Source organism: Netta rufina, assembly GCF_964035555.1.
Source record: "Netta rufina genome assembly, chromosome: 5".
Taxonomy (NCBI): domain Eukaryota; kingdom Metazoa; phylum Chordata; class Aves; order Anseriformes; family Anatidae; genus Netta; species Netta rufina.
In genome coordinates, this window is record NC_140128.1 from 38,557,291 (window position 1) to 38,581,847 (window position 24,557).

General features: G+C 52.8%; 1 protein-coding gene across 1 annotated transcript; it reads left to right on the top strand.

Moving 5' to 3' along the window:
- Positions 1 to 1,784: 1,784 nt before the first annotated feature.
- Positions 1,785 to 15,515, top strand: ISM2 (isthmin 2; the record flags this gene model as incomplete). Its single annotated transcript, XM_084288388.1, has 6 exons — positions 1,785 to 1,922; positions 11,915 to 12,175; positions 12,484 to 12,865; positions 13,667 to 13,807; positions 14,503 to 14,580; positions 14,998 to 15,515. 6 exons carry the CDS (start codon positions 1,785 to 1,787, stop codon positions 15,513 to 15,515), a joined length of 1,518 nt encoding a protein of 505 aa, XP_084144514.1.
- Positions 15,516 to 24,557: the final 9,042 nt, after the last annotated feature.

The window sequence follows — 24,557 nt, forward strand, 5'->3', positions numbered from 1 at the left end:
GGGTTGGTGCAGTTCCAAAAATACCCTTGGCTAAGTGAAATGTGCACCAAAGCATCTGGACATTGTAAAGCATTAACTTTTTTTTGCCAAAGCTCATGCTGTCCAGACAGTATTTCTGCTACCCCCTAACGGTATATTAAGCTAAATGCATCTCCAGCCTTCCGACAGTGACTTCAGGACAGTTTGAGAGAGATGAGAGTAACGTTGGAGCCTGAGGCTTTAGGTTAGCAGTCCCAAAGCCAATGGTGGCCCACATTTCCACAAGCCCTGGGCAGAATTACCAAGTCACAGCACTTAGTCTTGAATTGCACTGTATTCCTATGCCTCTGTGTTGCTATAATGTACATAATATATTGGATTTTTTTGTAGATAAGACATTTTAGATAAAATTTTTAAATGGGCTCCCCCCAAAATATTTTATGCCAGATGTCTAATTTTTTTTACACTGGGGATTAACATGAAGTCGGATGCTCTATGGGCAGGGAAAAGATAAACAGATGGTACATTGGCTTTAAAAAGGTAACAATGCATGTAAAGAAAAAAAAAAACACTGGAGAAAAAAAAAAACAAACTGCTTGGGAAAAAAAATCCATTCAAATATATTCTATGTTCTGCATAATAAAGAATTTAAAAATAAAAGTTCTGTTGTGATTTTTCTTGAAGCTGCACCACTGGGGCTGAGCAGAGCTATAGCCTGTGTGAGAGCTCAGATCAGTGTCCCCCTCTGTCCTAGGACTCTCAGGTGAGGAACTTCTGCTTGTGAGGTGCGTGTTTGGCTGTTTCTCATCCGTCTCCAGTGCAGCACGGGCTGGGTGGCTGCTGCAGAGGTGGGTGTGCAGAGGGGACCGCTCTGGGTGTGCAGCACCCAGGGGAGCTCCGTAAGCCGCCTGCTGCCCTTGGGTGCTGTTGGAGGGGATTCCCTCCGGCAGTGCGTACGGTGGCTGTCAGACTTATCGGCTGTCATGCTGCTAACAAAATGTTTGAAAGGGCTCCTTGATCCATCTCGCATGGGACGCTTGACCTCACATCTGTCTTGCAGGCTGGTTTGAAACACTTCCTTCCATTTGTCCCGGCCCCAAGTTTGCACGCAGCAGATGTCAGCGCTGGGGAGGGAAGGGAAGGAGTTTGGGGTCCTGCTTTGGGCTGGGGGTGCGGGCAGGGCCCCGGGGGCTGTGAGGGGGTTTGTTCGTCTCCTTTCCCCAAGGGGTTGCTCCCCGGAGGGCTGCTGACCCCCTGCCCCCCAGAAAGCAGCCCCGCACCCTTCCTGGGGGCCGGGTCCTGCGCCTGGAGCCCCCTTTGGCGAGCCCCGGGGCCGGGCCGTGCCCGGGGGAGGCTGCGGGAGGCCCGGGCCTGCCCCGGCCGCTCCCGGCCCCCAGGGGTCCCCCCCTCGGTGCCGGGGGGGAGCGGAACAAAGAGCCCCGGGCCCGGCCCGGCGGCGGAACGGGGGAGCAGCGAGTCCGGTGGGGGAGGAGGGAAGGCGATGAGGCTGCCGCCGGGATTAGCACGGGGGGTGGGGAGGCGAAGCCCTCTCCTCCCCCGGCCCCCCCCCGCCCGCACACGGGGCGCTGCAGCCATCCCGCAGCATCGGCGGCACCGGCAGGCGAGCCCCGAGCGTGCTCGGCCGGCGGCGGGAGGGAGCCCTGCGCTTTTTTTTGGGGGGTTATTTCTCTGCCTTTTTTTTTTTTTTTTTTTTTTCCCCTTTCCCGAGAAGGGACGGCCCCGGCGGCGGCCGGCCGTGCCCGGCGGGGTGCGCGCCGAGCCCGAGCCGTGCCGAGCCGGGCGGGATGCCGCTGGTCAGGGGGAAAGTGGTGCTGCTCCTCGGCTTTGTCTTCCTGACAACCCTGCTGGCCGCCGTGAGGGGGCTGCCCGTCAGGAGGCAGCGCGGCAGCAGCCCGAGGGAGAGGAGCCCCAAGCTGGCCGAGGTGAGGGGGCGGCGGGGGTCGGGGGAGGGGGGTCCCCGGGCTCCCATCTGGGGAGGGGAGCCCGGGGCCGGCGGGGCTGGAGCCCGTCCTGGAGCCCTTCTCTGGAGAGCTCGGCAGGCAGGGCTGTGCTCCCAGTGCCCCCTCAGGAATGCTGCCGCTGGAAGGGCTGCCCGGGCACGGTGACACCGGCTGAGCGATGTGCGGGGAGCCGCGGGGTCGGTCCGCGGCGCAGGGGGCTGGGGCCGTGCCCTGCTGCAGCGCCCCGCGGTGCTGAGCCCCCGGGAGCCACTCCGGCAGCTCCTCGCAGCACGGCAGGAAAGCAACAAGTGTGGAAACGCATCTGCTGCACGGGGAGCCAAACTGAGACAGCGAACAGAGGGGCACGGGCTGAGTGCAGCCTGCTGCGGTCCCGGCTGCTGCGGGGAGCGGGAGATGCAGGCAGGAGCCGCGGGGATGCTGCATGGCACAGCACTGCTAACGCCACGTCGGTGCTGCTTGGGAAACTTCAAGCAGAAGTGTAGACGCCACCAGGGAGATGCCAGGCTGGACGTGCTCGGGCTGTTGGGCTGCAGAGTAGGGGTGTATCCGTGAAATCTGCAAAATGATCGCGGCCACGTTGCAGAAGGGGCCACGAGCGATGGGCAGGGACAGCCAGCGCGTTACGGGGTGGTGCGGGTCCCCGCGGCAGGACCCTGAGGGCTGCCTCAGGCCGGTGTTTATCCGACATCTGCAGCCACGTGGAAAGTGGGGAGAGCTGCTCTCAGCACCAGCGTGTAAATGGTTCTGAATGGGGAGCGTTGTGCGGCGGGCCAAAGATCACATCGGTACGTACACAGCAGAGCCTCTGTCCTCTGGACCTGCGCTTCCTGCAGAAACACAAACATCAAACGAGTTTGTAGGCACGGGCTGCAGGGCGGCGGTTCAGCCCAGGAACAAGAAGGACGAGGAGACGGAGGACTCCTCCCAGGGTCTGTCACTGCTCCCGTTCCTCCTTTCTGTGCACCCCTCCAGGCTCAGGCATCCAGCTAATGCAGTGGGCAGAAGGCAGCAGGCATCGTTGCATGCATTGGCCACGTTTTGGGAGGAAATCCTCTGTTTCTGGTGCATGTGGGGACGAATTTGGAGTAGCCAAGCGGACAGCACGAGCGCAGCAGTATGGTGGTTAGAAAAAAAAGCCGGAGTGATTTTGGGTCATATGCACAGATGGTTCATGTTGCAAAGCTGATAGGTCCTGTCTCTATGGCAGCAGGGCAACCACATCTGGAGTATTGGTTACGTTATGGGTAATGCCCTGCAGATGTGGGCAGAGGGAAGGGGGCCTGGGGAAGCAAAGAAGTGACGGCGCAGAGCAGATAGACGATCAAAACGATTAAACAATTACCTAACATTCACTTACTCTAATTTAGCATCTTTCTTTAAAGCAAACATTTTTCCCCTGTTTAAACTTTAATGGGATTTTTTTATAAGCTGTACTGAGCCTCGCAGTTGCCCTTCTGTACTAAAACAATTGAGAAAAATTAAAAACATTAAGGCTATCATCAACTTTTTGAGTTAGAAAGTTTTCTAATTGCAGGAAGGACTGAGGAAGCACGCTTTGTCTGTGGGTGATGGCCTTGTGGCTATGTCCCAAAGTCCCGTACTTCAGTAAGGATCTGCCACTTCCAGCCTTTACAAAACGACCAAGCACTTGCATTTCCTCTGCTGTGATACTGTGCAGAAAAGCTTTGCCCTAATTACCTGAGTCCAGCACAAGCAACAGATTTAGCAAAAGTATTTTTTATTTCTTCAGTCTCTTTGGCAGTTGAAAAGGCAGCTGAAAGTTGAATACTTTCTCCCCAAACTATGACTGAAAATCTAACGAGAGAAGACATCCATTAATGGTGAGGCTTCTTGACTGTTTCAGAAGGCTACAGGGGCTCCAAAGAAGCAGACAAGTGTACAGCAGGGCTTTCGGAAGTGCTTTTGCAGGCCAGATGCGTCCCTCTCTGACTTGGGCAGATGTGCAGCAGGTCCAGGCGGTGACACAGGCCAGCAGCTCTTCACAGCTGGATAACAGTGCTTGGAAAAGCTTGCGGTCCCCTGTTTGACAAGGGACAGCTCTTCACATTGCTTAATGCTTTGTTTATTTATGAAGTCAGGGCGTTTAAATGCAAAATATGTTTTGATAAACTCCCTGGGTTTCAAAATATTGGCTTTCAGCATTGCTAATAGATGTTTGGCTTCTTTCTGGTGATACAAACCAGTTCTCGTGCTCTTCCAGTAAATACAAAATAAATGATGCTCTAGCACACTAGAAAGGCAAGCACTGGAAGGGATTAAAACTGCATTCAGATACACCCACTTAAATAGCTGTGCACAGAAATACCAGTAACAGTGACAGCAGTGCTGGCGCTGGTAGCGAGCGTCCCAGCAGTGGCTCCATGCCGTGGTGCCAAACCTGGCTCCGATGGGCTTGCCGGGGGCTACCAGCTGCCCCCCATGCTGCCGGGGGGCTGCAAGGTGGAAATCCAGGCCAGGGCTTGCCGTTGGGGTTCCCCTGGTCTGAGGCTGCAAGCCGGCTGCTCGGATAAGAGGTAAGGGACGGCAACAAAAGAAACGCCAGGCTTTGCATGAGGGCTGCGTTTGGCCGTAGCACCTGGCGGGGCTGGCGCCTGGCCCGTGAGAATTAAGGGAGGGAGAACAGAGCTTATTATTTACTGGTTGCATGGGCAGCGAGAGTGGCAAAGGGAAAGAAAGTTTAAAACCAAGTGCCGGGGATGCTGGGGGAGGCTGCAGGGGGTTGCTGGGCCCGGGAGCCCCGGGCCGTGCGGTGCGGCTGGGTCAGTAGCAGAGGCTGGGTCAGTAGCAGAGTCGCTCTGCCTGCGGATGTGCTTTTTACCTTTTCATTTCTTCAGCAATTAAGCGTTCTTGTCCCTGGCTTTGTCCTTGGTGGAGGTCGGATTTGCGGGTACAAAACGTGCACTGAAGCATCCTTCCGCTCTGAAAGGGCCTCTTTGTGCGCGGGGAGGTACTTTACCCTTTGTAGCAAATTTCCTTTTGAGAAGTGCCAAATTATCTTAGTCAACACAGTTGAAAACCCTCCCGCCCTGGGGCTGAGTCAGGAGCGCAAACAATGGGGAGCGGGTGTAGGGAAGCTGCTCGACAAGGGGGCTCCTTCCCCTCTCACCGCACACATGGGTCTGCTGCGGTCCCATTGTGGGAATCAAAGGGGTTCCTGTAAAAGGCACATGTAAGGGAAGGGATTAGGCAGAAATCGCTCCACGGGGCATTGCCCGGCCCTCTGGCTTCCCAGCTGGAGCAGCTGTTCCCAGTCAGCCAGGCACCCCTTGGGAAACGCTCCCCTTTATTTGCTCCCAGTCAGCAGTGGCCAAAAGCTCCCCAGCAGCTGAAACTGGGGCTGAGCACCAGCCAGGATAGGGGAAGGGTGTCGGGCTCTTGCAGACCTTCTTAAAGACAGATCAGGTGGGAAGATTGTGCCTCAGCCACGGTCCCTTCAAGCCCAGCTGCAAACAGAAGCGAGGCAGTGTGGTGCGTGCACCAGGGAGTTACAGCTGCTGTGCTTGTGTCAGCGTCTTGGGGCAGGGAGTGGGAAATGGAGCCTTCTGCTTCCCATGGCATCGATAAATATTCTTCCGCTGAGGATAATTCCCAGGTCAGACACCCGGACGCTTCCCGTAGGGAAATCTGTGGCCATGACAGCAAGGTGCACTGCTCCAGCCTCCTGAGCACAGCCTCAATTCTCGTTGAAAATGCTGGAGCTTGTAGCCAAGGAGCAGGGAAGAGACGGCAGCAGTGTTTCTGTGTAAGAATGTTTCTGTTTCAGACAGAAGCTTGTAAAAACACAAGGACATCTTTATTAATAGAACATTTCTTTTCGCAGGGCACCTTCATTAGGCTATGAGGTGCTTTGATATGGCCAGCTGTAACCATCAGGCTGCACGGTGTGTTTCAGAGCTGCTCAGTTTTTGTGCCTTCCTTGCGCGTTGGGACTCCTGGGGCTCCTCTGGGAAGCTGTTTGGGGCTTATCTGAGAAGCTGGTCGGTACTTAAGAGATAACGCCAAGAGGACAGTGACCCACATGCCTGTGAGTCCCGGGTGGCTTCGGTGTGAAGGGCACCGGCTGTGGATTGCTTTATTCTCCAGGGGAAGGACACGGCTTCAAAGGGAACAAAATGCAGTAAATTCCTCCTGGCTATTGCCGCCTTCTGCTGGTCTCTGGCACCGCTGGACAGATGCAAGGCCAGGATCCAGCTGCACGCAGCCTGGTCACTGTGGTGGGGTTCTCACCGGGGACTAGAAGCTGCTGGCTGGCCCGGTCTGGGCTGCGAACACGTCCTGAGCTGGGGCAGCCTTCATCGTGTGACAAAGAGCATGGCAGGAGCCTGGCGAGGGGATGCTGCCCTGCAGGTGCTCCTCCATCCCACCCCGTGGTGGTGCGCGCTTTGGGACAAGTGCTGGTGGGTTTGGGGATGATGCAGGGTGATGGCTGGGGTCTTCCCTTGCAGTGGGTGGCTGGCTTTGAGCTGGTTCCTCCGATTTTTCTCTTTGGGAAAAAGAAACCCAGGCAGCTTGGCAGGAGCCATGGGACATTGGGTGGGGGGTGGGAGGGACGGGGAGCACTGGCTTTGCTGTGTTTGGGGGGTTTTGGTTTCACGGCTTTTCCCGGGCTGCAGTGGTGGCAGAGGCAGCAGCTGGAGCAGTTGGAGGGCTGCGGTGTGCAGGCTGACAAATGTACATCATTAGCTGGGACAAGTTAATGGTTACTGGAGCACGTGGGTTTTAGAGCTGGAACAAGTTAACAGCAACTCAGGCAGATGCATTAAGAGCTTACGCGTATTACAGCTCAACTATGTTAACAGAAAACATGTGCCCGAGCAAGGGGCTTTGCCTGAGAGCACCAGAGGGTACGGCTGTGTGTCTGTCCCCCTCTCTGCATGGTCCCTGTGGGGCCCTGGTCCCGCACCCACCGCCGCGCTGCGTCACGTGTGGCGGGGTTTGTCTGCATCCCTCCAGGGAGGCAGGCGGGGAGGAGAAGCTGAGCCATGGTAGCCTTTAGGGGGACCTTCCTCAGGTCTTGGCTTCTTCATGTCACAAGAGGCCCGGGAAGTTGGCTGAGGCCATCATGGGCACGTTTCAGGTCCAGATGCCCACAGAAGAGCCTGCTGCAGGGTCCGGGCTGTGCGGCTGTGGACGTGTGGTGAGGAGCACCGAGGGCACCCCGGCCGCCCTGCTCTGGGCCTCGCACACAACCAGGCCGTGTCCCTGCCCCTCGCAGCGCTGCGTGCTGGTGGTTCTCCGTGCTGTGCTGTCTTCCACGCCGGGGCCGGCTGTGCCTCCGAGACAGCACAGTCCCAGAGCTTGGAAAGAGTTTTGAGATTGCAGCTGTCGCAATCGTGAAATAACTGAGAGACACGAGGAAGCCTTTGATGCTGCCTCCTGCAGCTCCCTGCTCGGGACGATTGGGTTGTGGCCATTTAGAAGAGTGTTTCCTCATGATCTGAAGTGTTTTGATAACTGCGTGAAAACTATAATCGTGGGGGTGTAACAATGACCCACACAGCCCATGGTTTGCTGCCAGCTCCTACTGGCCTGTCATAAACAGGATCTGCCCACAGCAGAACGACAGCCAGTGGCTTATCTACTCCACAAGCACTTGCAGAGCTCTCCCAAAAGGTAAAGGGAGCTGCTCGTGTCTTTATTTAAAAAACAAACAAAACAAAAACAAAGGAAGAACTTGTGTGAGTTGGTGGACGAGTGAGGGGAGCAGCAGGGAGATCTCGGTCCTGGGCTTTACCTGCACCACAGCCCTTTGCTGGTGGTGTCTGTCACCCGGGCAGAAGAAGAGGAGGAGCTGGAGGTGTCCCCTGCCTTACATTGCAGAGGCAGAGTGGCATGTTGAATTTGATGGAATAAGATAGAATATGTTGATGTTCCCTACTGTTAAATGTTTATTTTAAGGAGACCTAAGAGTGTTACTTGTTAGTAATGTAATAACCTCCCCCTTCACCCACTCCGGCCAGCAAAAGCTGTTCTGAGCCTTTCTACAGATGCCCTGACTGAGGCCTGGGAGCTGCTCCAGCCAGGATGGGCTTCCTTTTGAATCCATCAGCCTGCACCCCTGTGCTTGGCAGCTCTATATCAAAAGCTTGTCCTGGAGTTGTTCCTGCCTGGTTTCAGTCTAAAACTTAAAAAAAAAAAAAAAAAAAAAAAAAAAAATCTGGAAAGTTTTCTCCAGATCTTTGCAGCTCATTTGTATAAATACGGAGGGAAAAGTTTTATTTACAAAAAAAAAAAAAAGTCCCAATTTCTGCTTTGTAGTTTACTGCTCCATAAGCAGGCAGGTTTGCAGCAGAGTGCAGGGTGGATTTTACAGTGTTGGAGGGAGCTTGGAGGAAAGAGTAGGAAGACACTTGTGTAGACTCTGTTCAGGAAATGATAAATACTTCTGGTTGGGTTCTTGTTTCAGTAAAGCCATTCAAAAGAAACAATACAAGCAGTAATGATTAAGCAAGAAAAAAACACATTCCTTATAATTATAGCCCACAGTGCAACACCAGCCTTTAGCAAGCACATCATTTTCTTCACTGCAGTGTTAACGAGCCCAAAGCACAACCTGGACATTGCCTCTGACCTGACTCCCATGTGCCCAGGTTTCAAGTTGAACGAGTTTATGTTCCTGCTAATTGGCTCAGGGCAGATGTGGGTGGAAGCGATGCACAGGCTGTGGTGATGCTTCGCTCCCCGGGGAGCTGACTCAAGCGTGCTTGGCTTGGGCTTAGCCCTGTAACGAAGAGCAGCTCCGCTCGGCGATGCGTGGAGCTGCAGAGAGTGCTGCCAGTGGGTTTAAGTGCTGAGCCCTGGCAGCTTTCAGTGCCTGCAGAGATGCCGAAGAACATGTGGGGAGGACAAGTATCGGTGATTATTGGTGGCAGCAAAGTTGTGTCCCTGGTTGTCATAGGACAGCCCAGCACAGGGACTGATCTGTTGATGCTTTCAGGTTTTTAAAATGCTGTAGGGTCTGAGATCTCGCATCTCTAATCATTTTTATGTCAGAGCTGCGGTGTGTGAATGTCATTCTTGTGGTTTCTTAACACAGGCTTAGTTCAGAGTCTCAGAGAAGTTTATAGCCAAGCTGCATATTTTAAGACCAGAGGAAATAATCAGATCTCCAAGTTTTTTCCACAGCACAGATGCTGTACATATGAGTTGATGGTACCTTGTGTTGGACTGTCTCCACAAGAGATATTGCCACTTTCCTTGTTAGCTTGTTCCTGTGGTTAGTCACCTACAGTGTTAAAAGCATGGTCCTTATTTTTCAGTTGAATTTGTCTGGCTTTGACTCACAAATGTTGGTTCCCATTATGTGTTTCTGTTCTAGATTAAGGAGTCCCTGGTGCCTGATGGATTATTTCCTTAAAGAACCAGGAAATCAAGTCATCGCTTTATCTTTTTAACCTGACAAACAAATTGAATTGGACAACTCTTTCACTGGAAAAATCTCTACATCCCTTGGAATGGTTTTGCAGCTGTTCTCTTCGTCATCTTCACATTTTGAAGCAACTTTAGTAGAGGTGTTCAGACTAGAAATGGGAAAATATCAGCCTTCAGTCTCCATAGAAAAGATGCGTGGCCTTGCCTACACCTTTCCCATACACCTCGTTACCCCTTTCCTGTACAAAACAGGCCTGGCACCGTGTGAATTGCTGACGAGTTCCTTCCACTTCCTAACATCTTTGCTGAGTTTGTGCCCTGAAGTGTTTAGGTGGCCCTACATGCGGGAGAGCCTGGACTGCTTGGGAAGGGCTCCAGGCAGCGTGCTCTCTGCTTCTGGTGTGTGGTGGCAATCATGCTTTCCTGGTGGTGGAAGGAGAGGGGAGCTGCTGACCGTGTGGTGGTTTACTGATGGCCAGGTTTGGCCCAGAGAGGAGAAGCTGTGTGTGACCTCATGTACACAAACCCCATGCAAAGCCTCAACAGAGCCTTCAGATCATTTTCACTCCAGACAGCCAAGCTCTTCTTTTTTTTGTGAGCTAATGCACAATAATAGCTCAGCTCCAGGCCTGACAGCCTTATCCAGCTGTTGCTTCGGCAGGGCTGAGGAGAGGGTGGGTGTCATGGAGGGACATCTTTTTGCGGTCAGGAGGGACATCTTCTGATGTAGGGCCAAGTTTTAACACAGCAAAGCCTCAGAGCAATGCACGTGTTGGGATGAGGGAAAGGCTGGGTACCCGCTGCAGTGACTTGTCACTAAAGGAGTTACTCCTGGGACACCCTGCCCTGCAGAGCCCATGTGAGTAGTGGCAGCCCTTCAGCAGCTATGGGGCCGGGAAGCTTTTTGTGGAAGAGCTGGAGGCATGCATGGGGGCTGCTGGAAGTGAAATGGAGAACTAATTGCTCCTTGCCAGGGGTGCAGCTCAGTGGGGGTCACCCATGGGGGCCACCCAGAGCAGACATAGGGGACTTTGTGCCCCCAGAGGATCTGGGATCAAAGGGAGCTCTGCCCGCCTGGTAACACTCTCACAGCCAGTTCCCCTGTGGCAGTTTTACATTTTCCCTGTGGGAACAGCACTCTGAATTTCTTGAGCTTGTTTGGGCGTAAAATCTGAATTAGGCACTGAGGGTAAGTTTGGAGACTTGGAGTCTGTTCCTGGCTCAGTCACTGTGATGTCCTTGGGTGAGCTCAGATCTCATTGCTAGAGGAGACCTCACTTTCCATGTGTATTAAATTTGGGTCATCTGTGAAACGAGCTTACCAAGCCCCGTTAAGCTTGTTGCAAATTACGCACAAGTGTCTGTTGGCTGAGTGTGCTGTTGGCCGTGCTTGCACAGGGGCTGCGTTGGGCACATGCAGCTGGGAGCAAGCCCAGTGCTAGTGAGCGGTGCCGTGTGGCCAGTGCTCACCAATGCCCAGGACACAGCCGGCTGTCCCCCTGTGTCCCTGGAAGGGCCTGCACTGGGATGTTCCTCTCCCCCAGGAGGCACCAGCTCTGTGCTGTGGCCAGGAGCAGCACGGGGAAGGTTTGGGGTGTCCTACTGCAGCATGCCCCACCGTAGGGTGACGAAGGGCCTGACACAAGAGGAGAGTTGGCAAGGAGCTGGGGCAGAGCCAAGAATCCTTCCCGTGAGTTGTTCCCCAAAAACACTTGGACAGGGAGGGCAGAGGGCTCTGTCTCTGCCCCATTTGCCTTGCACCCTGCGGTGCTGGATGAGAGAAGGGAGCCCCAAAGGCTCCTCCCGGGCACAACCTCCCTGCTTCCCACAGCCCTCTTTCCTCAGGGCCCATCTGGTGAAGTCTGTCACAGGCTCTGCCCTGCATCCAGCCCGCTCTGGTCAGCAGCCAAGGGCCCAGCAGTGTCCCTGCTGCTCTTTTCCCTCCCCCAGGGACAGGGGGGCGCAGGCTTTGATGTGCGGGCACAGGGCTGGGGACAGGCTGTGTGTGCTCATGAGAGCCTGGCCGGGCTCCAGCTGCCTTTGAAGTGCTCCAGTGATCAGGATGAAAGGGAGGGGAGTCCTTCCCCAAACCATCTGGCTCTAATTGCAGGTAGAAATGCCTCTCCGCATCCCCTGTGGGGAGGGGCACGCCACTCTCTTCGTTAATCTCACCGCTCTCGTCTGGGCTGATGCAGAGGGCGAGAGCTTGGGAACAAAAGGGGGTTTCAGCCAGAAATAGACGCTGCTGGCAGAGATGTTGGGGCTTCAGGCACTTCTGTGCCCCGTGTGGAGCCACAGGGCCCCAGGGACCTTCCTAGAGACACCCGTGCCACGGGGGGGCTTTGCCAGTTGTTCCCATCTCCAGTTTCCATCCCTCTGCCTCACGCCCTTCTGTGCCAGCACGGAGGTGAGGGATGTGGGGACACGAGGCCAGCCCAGCCATTCGCAGCCAAGGGTCCCTGCCAGCTCCTGCCAGCTCCCCCCTTTGCTCGGCAGCCACCACCTTCAGGAGATGCCTGTGCAGGCGAGGGACCCATCCTCACAGCCTCTTCCCTCTGCAGGTCTCTGCCTCGTCCGACCCCCGTGCTGCCGGGGACGAGGAGCTGCCGCCATCGGGCAAGGCGCGGGGCCTGCGGCGGAGCGGGCAGGCGGGCCCACGGCGGCACCGGCGTCGTGGAGCTGCTCAGCAGGTGGCGAGGAGCCCAGCGGTGCCCCAGCCCGGCGGTGCCAGCCGGGAGGAGAGTCTGCCCTTTGTGCTGGACCTGCAGAGCTTGCCCGGACTGGCCAACGTCGACCTGAGTGCCCAGAATCCCAACATCCAGGTGGGGAGCGGGGCTGGGTGGGATGGGTTGGGCTCTCCACAGCCTGATTTGAGTCCCTGACAGGAAAACTTCTGAAAGCAGGGTCTGTTTCTGTGGCTCTGCTGTTTGGGTGACCGCCAGACCCCCCTGGCCAGCCTGCTGAGCTGCCACAAGCAGCACCTCCCGCTTTGCCCCTGCTCAGCCCCTCCAGATGAGATGACCTCTCGTGCTGGTGTTCGTGGAGTCAGCACACAGGCGGTCCCTGTGCCAGGGGACATCCTGTGGCCAGGGTCGTTGTCTCACTGCTCTGCCTTGTGTCTGGCTTCCAGGTGACCATTGAAGTAGTGGACGATCCTCAGGCTGAGATGGAGATGGACTTGTTGAAGGAGACAAGCAATGACTGGTCCTTGACATCGTCTGAGTGGCTGTCCCACAAGGACCTCTTCTGGCCTCTTTTCTGGGAATACACTGACCCCACTGAGGAAGAAGAGGAGGAGGAGGAAGAGGAGGAAGAGGATGACAATCTGGATGTAGGGGACAGGGAGGAGGAGGAAGAGGAAGAGGAGGAAGAAGAAGAGGAGGAGGAGGAGGAAGATTACACAACAGCAGACTATGAGGAGGAGGAGTCCATGCTCAGTGGAGTAGGAGGTGACTGGGACCAGCGGTGGGCTAGGCAGAAGAACTGGATCTTTAAGGAAAAATATAACTATGGTGAGTCCTCTCAAGCATGAGCAGCAGCACCTGCCCTGCAAACCATCGCTGTCCTCCCCTGCCTGGCCTGACTGCAGCCCTATCTCACTGTAGGATGGGCACCTGAGGACCAGAGCATGCTTGTGCTCAGCTCCTGTTAGAAAATAAGCAGGGACACCGGGGGGCACGGGCAGCACCTGGCTGGGGTTGCCAGCAGCCTGGCACGCCAGCTTCACAGCAGGAGTTTCCCTTGTGTGTCATCAGACAAAGCGTGGGCTCCAGCAGACACGTTCAGACTAGAAATATGGTGCAAATGTTTAGCTGTGAGTGCTGCTGCCCTTGTAACAGTTCTCTGAGGTGACACCAGAGCCAGAAACCTCTGCTGCAGGCCTGAGCATCTCCCAGAAGTACTGCAGAGGTTAGATGCAGGGGCCAGTGGATGGGCAGGTCAGGGGAGCACAGCACAGCTCCTGGAGCTTCCTATCCATGAGTGTGTAAGCAGACAGCTTTTGCTGGCAGCATTGTGGTTGTGGGGTCAGGCAGGTCCAGTGAGGACGGGGATGGGCAGTGATGCCCAGATAGGTCACTACAACCATGAGCAAGGCTGTGAGAATGAGAGCCTTTGCCTGGGGGCTGCCAGCAAGGGCAGGGTTGGCCCTTGGCACCATGTAGCCAGACACCTCTGGGTAGCCCTGTGTCCCCATAAATTGCATCTCAGGGGCAGGACAGAGCTGAGGGATGTCTGGGGTGGCTGCTGGCTCCCCTCCTGCTGAGACTTTCTGCAAGGTTCATCCCTCTCTGCCTGTCCCATGCCATGTGCAGACTATGAAGATGAGGAGGAATGGAGCCCGTGGTCCCCTTGCAGCGTCACCTGTGGCAGCGGCAACCAGAAGAGGACCCGGTCCTGTGGCTATGCCTGCACAGCAACAGAGTCAAGAACCTGCGACCTGCCGCGCTGCCCTGGTGAGCCCCCAGCCATCCCGGTGCTCGAGCACCCTTGGGGCACTGTCCCATCCCAGTGTGGGTTTGTTCCCCTGCTGCAACTGGGTTTGGGGCACCATGGGGAGGGAGAGAGGCACAGGGAGCAGGCTGTGCCCAGGGCAGGGACATTCATGGCAAACAGGTCAGTGAGAGGACCCTTGTTCCCAAAAATGGGAACAGGCCCAGATTTCAAGTGCCAAGTCCATCTTCTCCAGGGTGTTGCTCACGGTTCAAGAGCTAGTTGCGTTGGATGTGCTCTGGGCTAATGAACGTGGGTGCTTGTTTCTATGAAGAAGCTCTGGGGGGGGCTCATGGCTCCACAGGCAGTTGTGTGAAGCCCAGGGATGGTGGAGCTGGAGCCCAGCTCCACATGCAGCTCCTTGCACCTCTCTCACAGGGAGTCTGAAATCCAGTCCCAAAGCTTACAGAAAGCCAGCTCCATCCGCTGGGATTTGTATAAGCCCTGGGCCTGGGTCCTCTTGGCCCAGTCTGTCCTGCATGTCTTCCTCATGGACCCTCCTCGCAGACACAGGGCCTTGTCACCAAAGCAGTGGAGGGAGAGGTGCACTTTGGAAGGAAACCTGAGATTCAGCCCATCTCTTTTCATTTCTTTCTTTCTTTTTTTTTTTTTTCCTTTTTTTTTTTCTTTTTTTTTTTCTTTTTATTTCCCTCTGAAGGAGCAGAGGGAGAAATGGTCTTCCCCACAGAGGAGACTCCTTTCAGAAGTGACAACACCACGGAGCTGTTCAACTCGGGTAAGCCCCTGCCTCGTCCCCACACTGGGGCCTGGGTGCTTTCATGCAAAACCCTGTGAGGAGATGCAGCTGGTGGGGAGGGCAGTTCCAGGGGCTCCTGGGTCCAGGTCCAAACCTCAGTCCTGTCACTGCCGTGTGTAGGCTGGTGCTAGAAACCAGAAATGGTGGGATGCCCAGTGACTCCCACAGCCTGCTAGGACGTGGTGGACACGGTCTTACTCCATGGCACACTGGCTGAAGCCAGCCTGAGGCTCACACTCCTGCAGCTGCCCCATGGTGGGATGCTGCTGTCCTTCCCCTCCTAGGGAGCTTGGTGGCTTTGCCAAGGGTTTGAGTGTTCTCCTGGTGGGACTGGCGAGCGGTGGTGGGGCAAAGAGGCGTGCTCGTGCCCTCACCCTCTCACTGCCTCTCCCCCAGATGTGGACAGCTGCGAGAAGTGGCTGAACTGCAAGAGCGACTTCCTCACCAAGTACCTCAGCAAAGTGCTGACGGACCTGCCCAGCTGCCCCTGCTCCTACCCGCTGGAGGCCGTTTACAGCGCCGTCAACCTGCGGGACGAGAGGCAGGGGAAGAGCTTCCGCTGGCGGGATGCCAGCGGCCCCAAGGAGCGCCTGGACATCTACAAGCCGACGGCGCGCTTCTGCCTGCGCTCCATGCTCTCGCTGGACAGCACGACGCTGGCGGCCCAGCACTGCTGCTATGACGAGCACACCCGCCTCATCACCCGGGGCAAGGGTGCCGGCGTCCCCAACCTCATCAGCACCGAGTTCTCCCCAGAGCTGCACTACAAGGTGGACATGCTGCCCTGGATCCTCTGCAAGGGCGACTGGAGCCGGTACCACGCCGTGCGGCCGCCCAACAACGGGCAGCGGTGTGCCGACAACCCGGCCGAGGAGGAGTACCTCTCCCAGCTGCAGGAGGCCAAGGAGTACTAGCTGCAGCCATGATGGGAGGAGACACAAGGCCACGGGGCCACCGTGCACCCGGCTGCTGACAGGTCCTGCCCCAGCCCATGCTGTGAGGGCTGGAACCATCGCTCGTGCATCCTTCCTGAGCCCCAGCCCTGCTGGCAGGCTCCTTGTGGGGCTGCGAGGAGCACAAGGGTCTCGTCTCGATTTGTGAGGGCACAGGAGTGTCACTGTGTCACCTCTGCTGTGCCACCTGGGGCAGGTCCCCCACAGCTACTCACCTGTGGGCAGTGCAGAGCTGGGGTACAGGGGGCAGGAGGTGGTGGCCAGTGTCAGGGGAAAAGGGCCTGCTTGCGAGCAGAGCTTGGGAGTATGCAAGGCAAAAGGATGGCTGTGTGGGCTCCCGTGGCAAGATCACCTTGCCTCTGTGGTTTTAGCTGTCAAAGAGAGCACTCAGTGCCAGAGTTTGAATGAAGGTGGACCTCAGAAGGAGATCATCATGGGGAAATGCCACAGGGCTGCACTGAACCCCCTCAGAGCTCAGGGGAGCAGGGTGGCAGCACTGGTGCAAGGCCCATCACCAGCCCTGCTCTGCATCTCAGCTCCCCAGTGGGTTTCCATGCTTGGGAGTGACTGTAATATGGCTCATCAGAAAGTCCTACATTTCCCTCCCACAGCAGCCAAGCCATTGCTGGAGAGGAGCAAAAATCACTGAGCCAAGTTCCCCATAGCAAATGGGGAAAAGTCACCACTAGGAGCACCCAGCATTGTCCCCTTTCTAGTCTGCTGCTCACCTCTCATCCTTCTCCATGCTGTTTGCCCAAATCCTCCACAAGAGGCAGCCCAGAGAAAGCAAGTCCTGGTCACATCCTGCTGCTCTCCAGGCTTGCCAGGCAAGCAAACGTGGCTCCAAATGAGCAAGGAACACAATGGTTCATAATATCAATACACGGTGTCTACAGATTGTGACACTCTCCATTGCCACTTTGGTGTTGCCTGTTTTTTTTTTCCAGCTTTTCATAGATCCTTGGCAGTTTCTCCTATCCTATTTTGGGGTGCTTTCAAGCTCCCAAACTTCCCACAGAGAAACAGAGCTGAGCACTTTTATCTCTGGACATTCAGTAGTTGAACATGGCTGAAGCTGTTCGCTGCTTTCATTTAGCAAGCTTTATGAATCAGAGGAAATAAAAGAGTAAGTCAAGCAACTGAATGGAGTCATTTCTAAACTAGAGATTTCAACAAAGGCAGTTGTTTATTCCATCATGCCTTTTGTGCAGAACACTGTTAGACCAAAAAGTGTCTGTGTCAGTTCAGATGGCCTTGGGTTGACTGTCCTGTGCTAATTCTGTTCTCATTTCAGGAGCCTTCTCCAGCGCGAGTGAGCAGCCATAGTCAGAGAGCTCCTTGGGCAGTCTTTCTAGGACTATCTTATATAAATTGAGTATCTGTTGATCCTTTTGTTTTGATCACTAGTAGTATAATGCATCCATGGTCATCAGTACGTAGGACTTCATTATTGGCAGAACAAAAGTATTAATGAAGTTACTGCTGAATTACTCTTGTTTAGCTATTATTCCATACTCGTAGCCACCAAACCTGGTTATGGGTACTATCAAAACATAGTCAGGTACGGCCCCTTTTCCAAAATGCATGCAATCAAAAATGACAAGTATTATGTAAAAAACAAGAAGGAAGATTAAAACCAAATGGGCATGAATGGTGACCCAGACCCTGGTAAATTTTCATTACTATTACATTCTCCCTAGAAAAAGTGGTCATTTGCTCCCTAGCTTCTTATAAAGAGTTCACGAGGAGGTGGGCAAGAGGGGTTGGCAGTGATGATGGCAGCTGGGTTCTGGGAGCCTGGGACTTATGCAAGGAGGCTCACCAGCAGACACGGAGGTGTTTGTACTGGAAGCAAACAAATCAAGTGGCTGAGGCTGTGGAAGGACGAGCTTGTTGCCTTCTGTCATCCAGCAGAGCATCTCCAGATCTCCTCCCATACCGCAGATCACCACAAACATCAGAGGACTCTCAGAGAAGTTTATTTACCACCAGACCCCTTTGTAAAACAACCACCTGTATGTTCCTAGTACTAGACCCACACATGGAAGCAGTGCCTGTGCAAACAGTCTTTCTTGAAAGAGGCATTCAGTAGCTCAGCCAATTTGTTAGACTGGCTGGTCGCTGAGGAAGTGCTCTTATAATGACTGTTACCCAGGAATTGCATCCTCCCCCTTTTAATACTGGGAACATCAACCTGTCTAACCCCCCAAAAATGAACCTATAATTTCTGTAATAAATGTAGTTCCTGTCCAAGGGCAAGTAGAAACATTTCTTGCATTAAGTCCCCACTAAAATCTGAAAGCCAAGTGGCTGTTCTGCCTGGCTGCCCTTATGGTCTGGAAGATGTACACATGACCTGGAGCATGAGAAACAAGAAGCAGCATTGTTCCTCACACAAGCACCTTACACAGCAGGAGGCTTTGCGGAGCACCATAAGAAAAGTAGACATTAAGTAAGCATTTATTTTTATATGCCATCAAAGATTCTGTCCAGCTCATTGCTATTTAAATGATGAATCTCTTAACTTCCCTTCCCTAAATTTATTGTGTTTTTAATATAATATATATATAATTTTTTAATTTCTACAAAATTTGATAGAGAGTTCTTTATTCTGACTGCAATAAAGCACTTTATACATGAATGTGTTGCTGATGTCATTCAGTTAGGACTGAAGTTTATGTTGCCAGAACATTTTGTTTTGTTTGAGCATGACGACACTTCACTGAGCGCTGCATGCTGTGGGTCCCTCGCCACAGCTCTATTGCAAGGAACCTGGTGACTTTGCTTCCTTAACTTGAATTTGGTGGTGTCAGGCACACTTGGAAGAGCAGAGATGCATGCAGCCTCTTCTGAATGTTGCAGACAGCGATTTCCAACTGATCACAAATGCTCAGAGGAATCTGATTTTCCTGACCTGATGGCATTCTGATGCTCCTGTTTCCAAGAAGAAGAAGGCATGGCAGCAGAGGGATGCAAAGCAGGACACTTTCAAACGCTTTCATAACCATGATTCAAATCCCAACTCTTGAACTGTGAGGTGTTACGAAACGTTCAGAGCTCGTGTTTTTTACAAGCTTTGTCCATCCCCAGGGTGTTATATTTTGTGGTTCCTTTGTATGCGCTATTTATTGTCTGTGACAATTGTGGCAGCTGGAGAACAGGGGTGAGTGATGCTGTGGACAGGGACCTTGTGTATGTGCATGCATATGTGCGTAACTGAATGTAGAGGCTTTGTCCATCCAGCTGTTCCCCTACCCCAAAAAAAAAACAAACAAACACCAACCCAATGTATTATAGACATCCTTTGCAAATAAAGATTGCTGTTGCCAGTTTGGTCTATGATGCTTGGAAACAACAGGGCTTTCAACTTGGCAGCCACAGGCAGCCCCACATACATAAGCATGCAGGTCTGGTGCAAAACATCCATGTTTCATTCAAAGGGATTTAAGCATTTCACTTTAGGACTGTGCTTCTGCAGCCTCTGGTTTCCCTGTGTTTCTGGGCCATCCCAAGGCTCCATACTCTGGAAGTGGCAGTGGAGAGATGCAGATGTAGCTCATATGCTAGCCAGGGGCCTGGGGTCAGTATAGCCCATCCTGTAGATGAAGGCATAGCATAAGAAGCAGGAGGAATATTTTCTTTGCCTTGCCAGTACCTTATGGTGTGACTTTCAGCAAGTCACATCACTCTTCCACATGTCTATTAACTTACCTCTCTTTCCCCATCTCCTGGTTTGGTTGGTGTCAAAGGGTGGTGGGAAATGGCCTTTGTCTACCATGCCACAAGCACAGAAGAGCTGTAAGGTGCTGGTGAAGTTCAACTAATAGTAATGACAGGAACTGCCATCCCTGGAATGGGAGGCAGAGGGGTGCAGAAGAAGGCTGCAAGAATTGCAGGGAACAGACACCATCCTGAGCCTGCCACTGCAGTGACAGGGTGTGTGAAGCTCTAGCTCAGAGGGATGGAAACCCCCCATGAGGTTATCAGAGCCTGCTGAGAAGTAAATGCACTGCCTGTGCCTCAGCCCTGATGCCAGGTTTTATTCTGTGCTCAGACCTTACACAAACACGCTGCTGAAAACAGGTGTTGAGCATGAGAGCAGATGAAAAAGAAAAAAAAAAAAGAAAAAAAAAAAAAAAGCATCACCCCAGCTGGAAAACTGATTTGGCAAACAACCTCCACAGTCAGAAGCTAATGATAGCAGAGGGATTAGCAAAGCTTCCCAGGGATCACAGCTTTTTGTGGCCGTTAATTTGCTGCATAAATTGTGACCACTTCCAAGCTCTTGCTATTACCAGCTGTTTCCTCTCCTTTGCTCTTGCTCCTTTTGCTGTGTGCTGGCTGCACATCTGACAAGGTTTATCTGGGACTCTGGCACATGGCTCTGCTCCACAGCTGCCTGGCGCCTTCACTGGCCCCTGCTAGGGAGCAGCAGATGTCTCCTCTAGAAGAAGGCTGCTCCGTCATGGTGAGTTCCCCTCTGGTTTTCTGAAGCACCAAAACTTGCTTGGAGCCCAATCTGGGGGCAGTGGGCTGAGCTCAGCTCTGCAGGACAAGGTCCGTGCAGTGCTGGGTGCTGAGCCCTGTGGTACAGAGATCCCATGGGGCAAGGATGTGGAAATAAGAACTGCCACCACAGTTCTGCAGGTGAGGGCAAGAGGCACCAGAGCTGCAGGTGCCACCCAAGAGCAGAGCGAGTCTGTGGCAAAGTCTCAAGCTGTATCTTTGCTCGCTGCTTTACACACAGGGCTTCTTGATGGGTTGAACTGACTTGTTCTGGGTTGCCAGCCTGGTGTGGAGCTTCAGGTGGCTCGGCTGTGCCACCTCCCTAGTACCTGATGTGCAGCTGAGCGGAGCAAACCTGGCACATGAGTCCTGGCCTTGGGCTAGAAAACAGCAATGCATGTTTGTGACAGTCCTGGGGCCTAAACTTAAAACTGAAGCATTAAAAATAAAATAAATCCCATTGGCTGCATTTTTTTCAGCTGCTGCCTTGCTGGCCATGGCACAAACACTGGTCTAAGCATCTTGCAGCACGACCTGGTGCCGTGGGCTTTGCTCTGTCCCTGAGCCCAGAGGTGGGCCCTGCTCTGTGCCCAGCCCAGTGCTGCCTCTGTTCCACCTGCACCAACACCACAGTGGGAGACACTGAGCTGCGGCCCTGGGGATGCGAAACCACGCCACAGTAACCCTGCCAAATGTGTCCACGGGCTGGGCTGTGCTCCTTCTCTTCCCACAGAGAATGGTCCCACACATTCGCGGTTGGGAAAGGAATTTCTCACCCTCCTTCCCCTGCCCGCTGCGGCCAGCTGCCCCTTGGAAATGCCGGAGACAAGCCCAGCTGGTGAGGCCCATCCCCTGCTTTGTTCCAGGTCCCCGAAAGCATGTCAGCTATTCTTCTCACCCTGCATGGGGGCTTGTCCATAGGGACCACAGCCCTGCCTTGCCAGGCCCCACACAGACCCACAGCCTGCATCCCCCTGCCACAGTGGCCTCACAGGCTTGTCCTGCAGGGGCTTGCCCTGGCAGGGCCACCACAGGTTTCTGAAGTGCCAGGAGAAAGTCCTCCCCCTGCCATCACGACCTTTGCACCTTGGGTGGAGGACCACAGAAAAAGGATTCAGATGGGCCCACCAGAAATCATCTACATGGGGACCTGAGCAAATCATGCCTCACCAACGGGTCTCGCTCTCTCCTGATCTTAAAGCGCTGCGGTGACGGAGGTGCCACCGTATCCCTCAGCTTTACTGGTCTTACAGGGAGACATATTTTCCTAGCAGCCAACCAAAGTCTTTCCTGCTTTATTTTAAGCCTACTGTATCTTATCTGCAATGGTCATGGAGAGCATATTATTTCCTTATTTGCTCCCACTTCTCATGTATTTGCAGAATTTTATCACTGCTCTCCTTATTTCCCCACTCCCTATCCCCCCTACCCCATCTTCTCATCTCTAGACTAAACAAATGCAAGTCTGTCAGGCTTTCCCTAGAAGCTGTGCCTCTGGACCTCAGATCGTTCTCATTGCCCAGCAGCGGACTTCCTCCAGGTAAGTTACAGCTTTCTTGAAGTGCTGAGCTCCAAACCAAAGCCACAGGGTCTCGTTTAGAGCTTTCTTAATGCTATGTGAAAAGATTTCTTCCCAATACCTACAGACACCAGCCTGTTCAGGCAGCTTTTATTCTCTTCCATCACAATTTAAATTTATCCTCATTTGAAAGGTCTCTTTTTTCTTTCTGTTGCATCATTTGTTCAAGAACATTTTCAACTCTACGTTTGTCTTGTAAGGGTTTTAAAGCCCTGGTGGTGTTGTATGTTGTTTTAAACTTTTATCAATCATACTATCGTCTGTACTGAAAAGTACTGGCTTCATTAAAGCTCTGTTAGGCCTTCCCTTATTTACTAACAAAAATATCCTATAAAGCAGTGCCCTAGGTCTTAATATTAAGACCAGATACTCTACCAAAGACAGGAATTAGGATACAAACCGTGCTTGATTTAGAAGATACAGGTGTGCTGGTTGTTACTTCTTACCCTAAGTCTTCTAGGGTAAACTGCATCAGGCCTTGTCATGCTGGAAACATCCAACTACTTTTAACTTGCTGCCACTGTTTTGTTTTTGTTTGGTTTTTAACTTCTGTTCTTATAGCACTGGTAGTGAAGTAGCTTTGGGATGATGTTTCAAAGCAGTTTCAGTAGCAACCTAAACTAGGGGATTTCACACGCTTTGATTTGTGGCTTGACTTTCCCTTAGAAGTTTCACAAAGACAAACGATTAAAACACACCAGCGAGGGACAAATGGGTCATAACACAGGTCCACCTAAACCAGCGGATGCTTACGGTAGTCAACAGTTGGTAAGTAGAAAGAATGAGTAAAGAGAAGAGAAGGACAAGCATATTGCTACTTCCCTGAAATGCTTTCCTTGTTGCAAGCAGCTGGTGGCCAAAAGATGTCTTGAGTCAAATGCAGTGGTCATTTTTGCTTAATAGACCTTGGTGGTTTTTTAATTCCATGAATTTGTCCACCCTTGTTCTGAATCCCCATAAACTTTTAGTGGCACCAGCTGTTAGAAATTCAGACCAACTCCCCTTGGTTGGGGCTCCACATCTTTTTCTTTGATTTGTAAGGCTATGCCTTATTCATCTCCATGTGCCTCATAACTGTGTAGTCATTTAGCATTCACCTCTGACCTCTTATCACTGAAAAATTCACTGTTTACTTCTGATATCTGTTTTTGTTTGTGTGTTTTTTAACAAAACAATTTTGTTTTATTGAATTCTCATGACTTTCCCTCTTAGCCCACATCATTTTAGATTCTTGAGGAGCCTCTGGGCACGGGAATATGAACTCGCTTTTCTTCCTCATCTTACAGAGTCATCCCTCCCCCAGATAGTTGAGGGACTGCAAACTGTGTCCGGATCTCCTGACAATTCCAAGTAAAGCACAGGTCTAGGGCGTCTCATTAGCATCTGTATAGCCACACCAGATGTTAGCTTTAGGTGAACAAGCAGGATGCTTTGCTGAGACCACGCAGAGTTTCAGCCACGTGCAGTAAAGCAAGGCTCAGATCACCTTCACCAAGTGAACAGCAGGAGTACTGTAAGGCATTACAGCTGCTGTGCTCCCTTACAAAGTTAGTGTATCCTGATTCACTGTGCCTCAGGCTAAGCACTAGCTCGTAGCCTGCTGTTTGCGCACATGCTTTCCTTCACCCGTGGTTTAATCCCATACATTGTGTTGAGAACAGCAGCCAAGGCATGGCTACGCATCCTGCGGGGATGGCAGTTGCCAGCCGGAGGGGCAGGGAGCCAGCTGGTGCAGCACCAGCATGACCCTGGGTTGCTGGTTTTGCCGAAGGAGCCCTCAGCCAGCCTCTGAGCAAACCCCGAGCCCGTGAGCCCCATGCCTGCGAGCTGCTGGCTGAGGCCAAAGCGTGTCCTATTAGAGTAGCAGCAGGACATCCAAAGCAAACCCTGCTTGTGATGAAAGGAAGGCAATTAAAATTCCACTTCAGCTGCCTTCCTGTCCCACTTCCTAACCTTCCAGCAGCAGGTGATTAGTGCAGCCTGCCTTCTGCTGCCCTGCCTCAGCTGCGCCACGGGGCCCTGCAGCACGGGAACGCTGCTGCCACAGCGTGGCCGGCCGACCAAGCACCGCAAGGACAGCGGGATTCAGGTAGGCTCGCCTCAAGTTATTTGAGTGTGCTTGTCTTCTCAGTTTTAAATAATTTTGCTCTTAACAAAGCTCTCGTCTTGTCTGTGAGCAGGCTAGTGGGCCTGGCTGTTTATTTTCCCACAATTCTGCTCAGGAATTACCAAACACAGCACATAGGCATGCTGTGCAGTGACATTGGGGTGTGCACACCCCATGTCTGATCCTGAAGCCCAAAAACATGCATACAGTATCCTGTGCACAGGAACCCCAGGAAAATATCTCCACCCCTTTCCCAGGGGTGGCACTTCAAGGAAGATAGCCCTGCAGGACACGTCCAGGAAAACATGACATAGGGAAGCATAGGGAAGCCCTCCCGTAAGTACAGGTGCTCATGCTTTGTACAACTTTTCTGACATATAGTCAGATATATTTTCTGTCATATACTGTTTCGTACCACTTTCTTGATGTTCATTAGCACTGTATCACAAATAATCACTCCAGAATAGTGGGAGGGAAAAGGCTAGAAATGCTCTCCATGTGCTAAAAGGCAACTCAAACTGTGTCTGTTTACAAAAACAGATATATTTTTCCTGCCTTCTGTTTTCCACATTCCTCCTGCTACGTTTTTTCCTGTCTTCTACAGATGAGGATGGATAAGTGTTTTTAATTTAAAAGACAAAAAAAAAATAATCAAAGAATCAAAAAAGCATACTAATTCTCATGCAGCAACATTACTTCAAGTTGCTGGTGCTGCTCTGCAGATCACCACTAGTAGCAATAACCATAATAAGAGAAGCTGATGCCTAAAATGCAAAATCCAGCACTTCGGTCACCCTACAGGTTAGTCAGA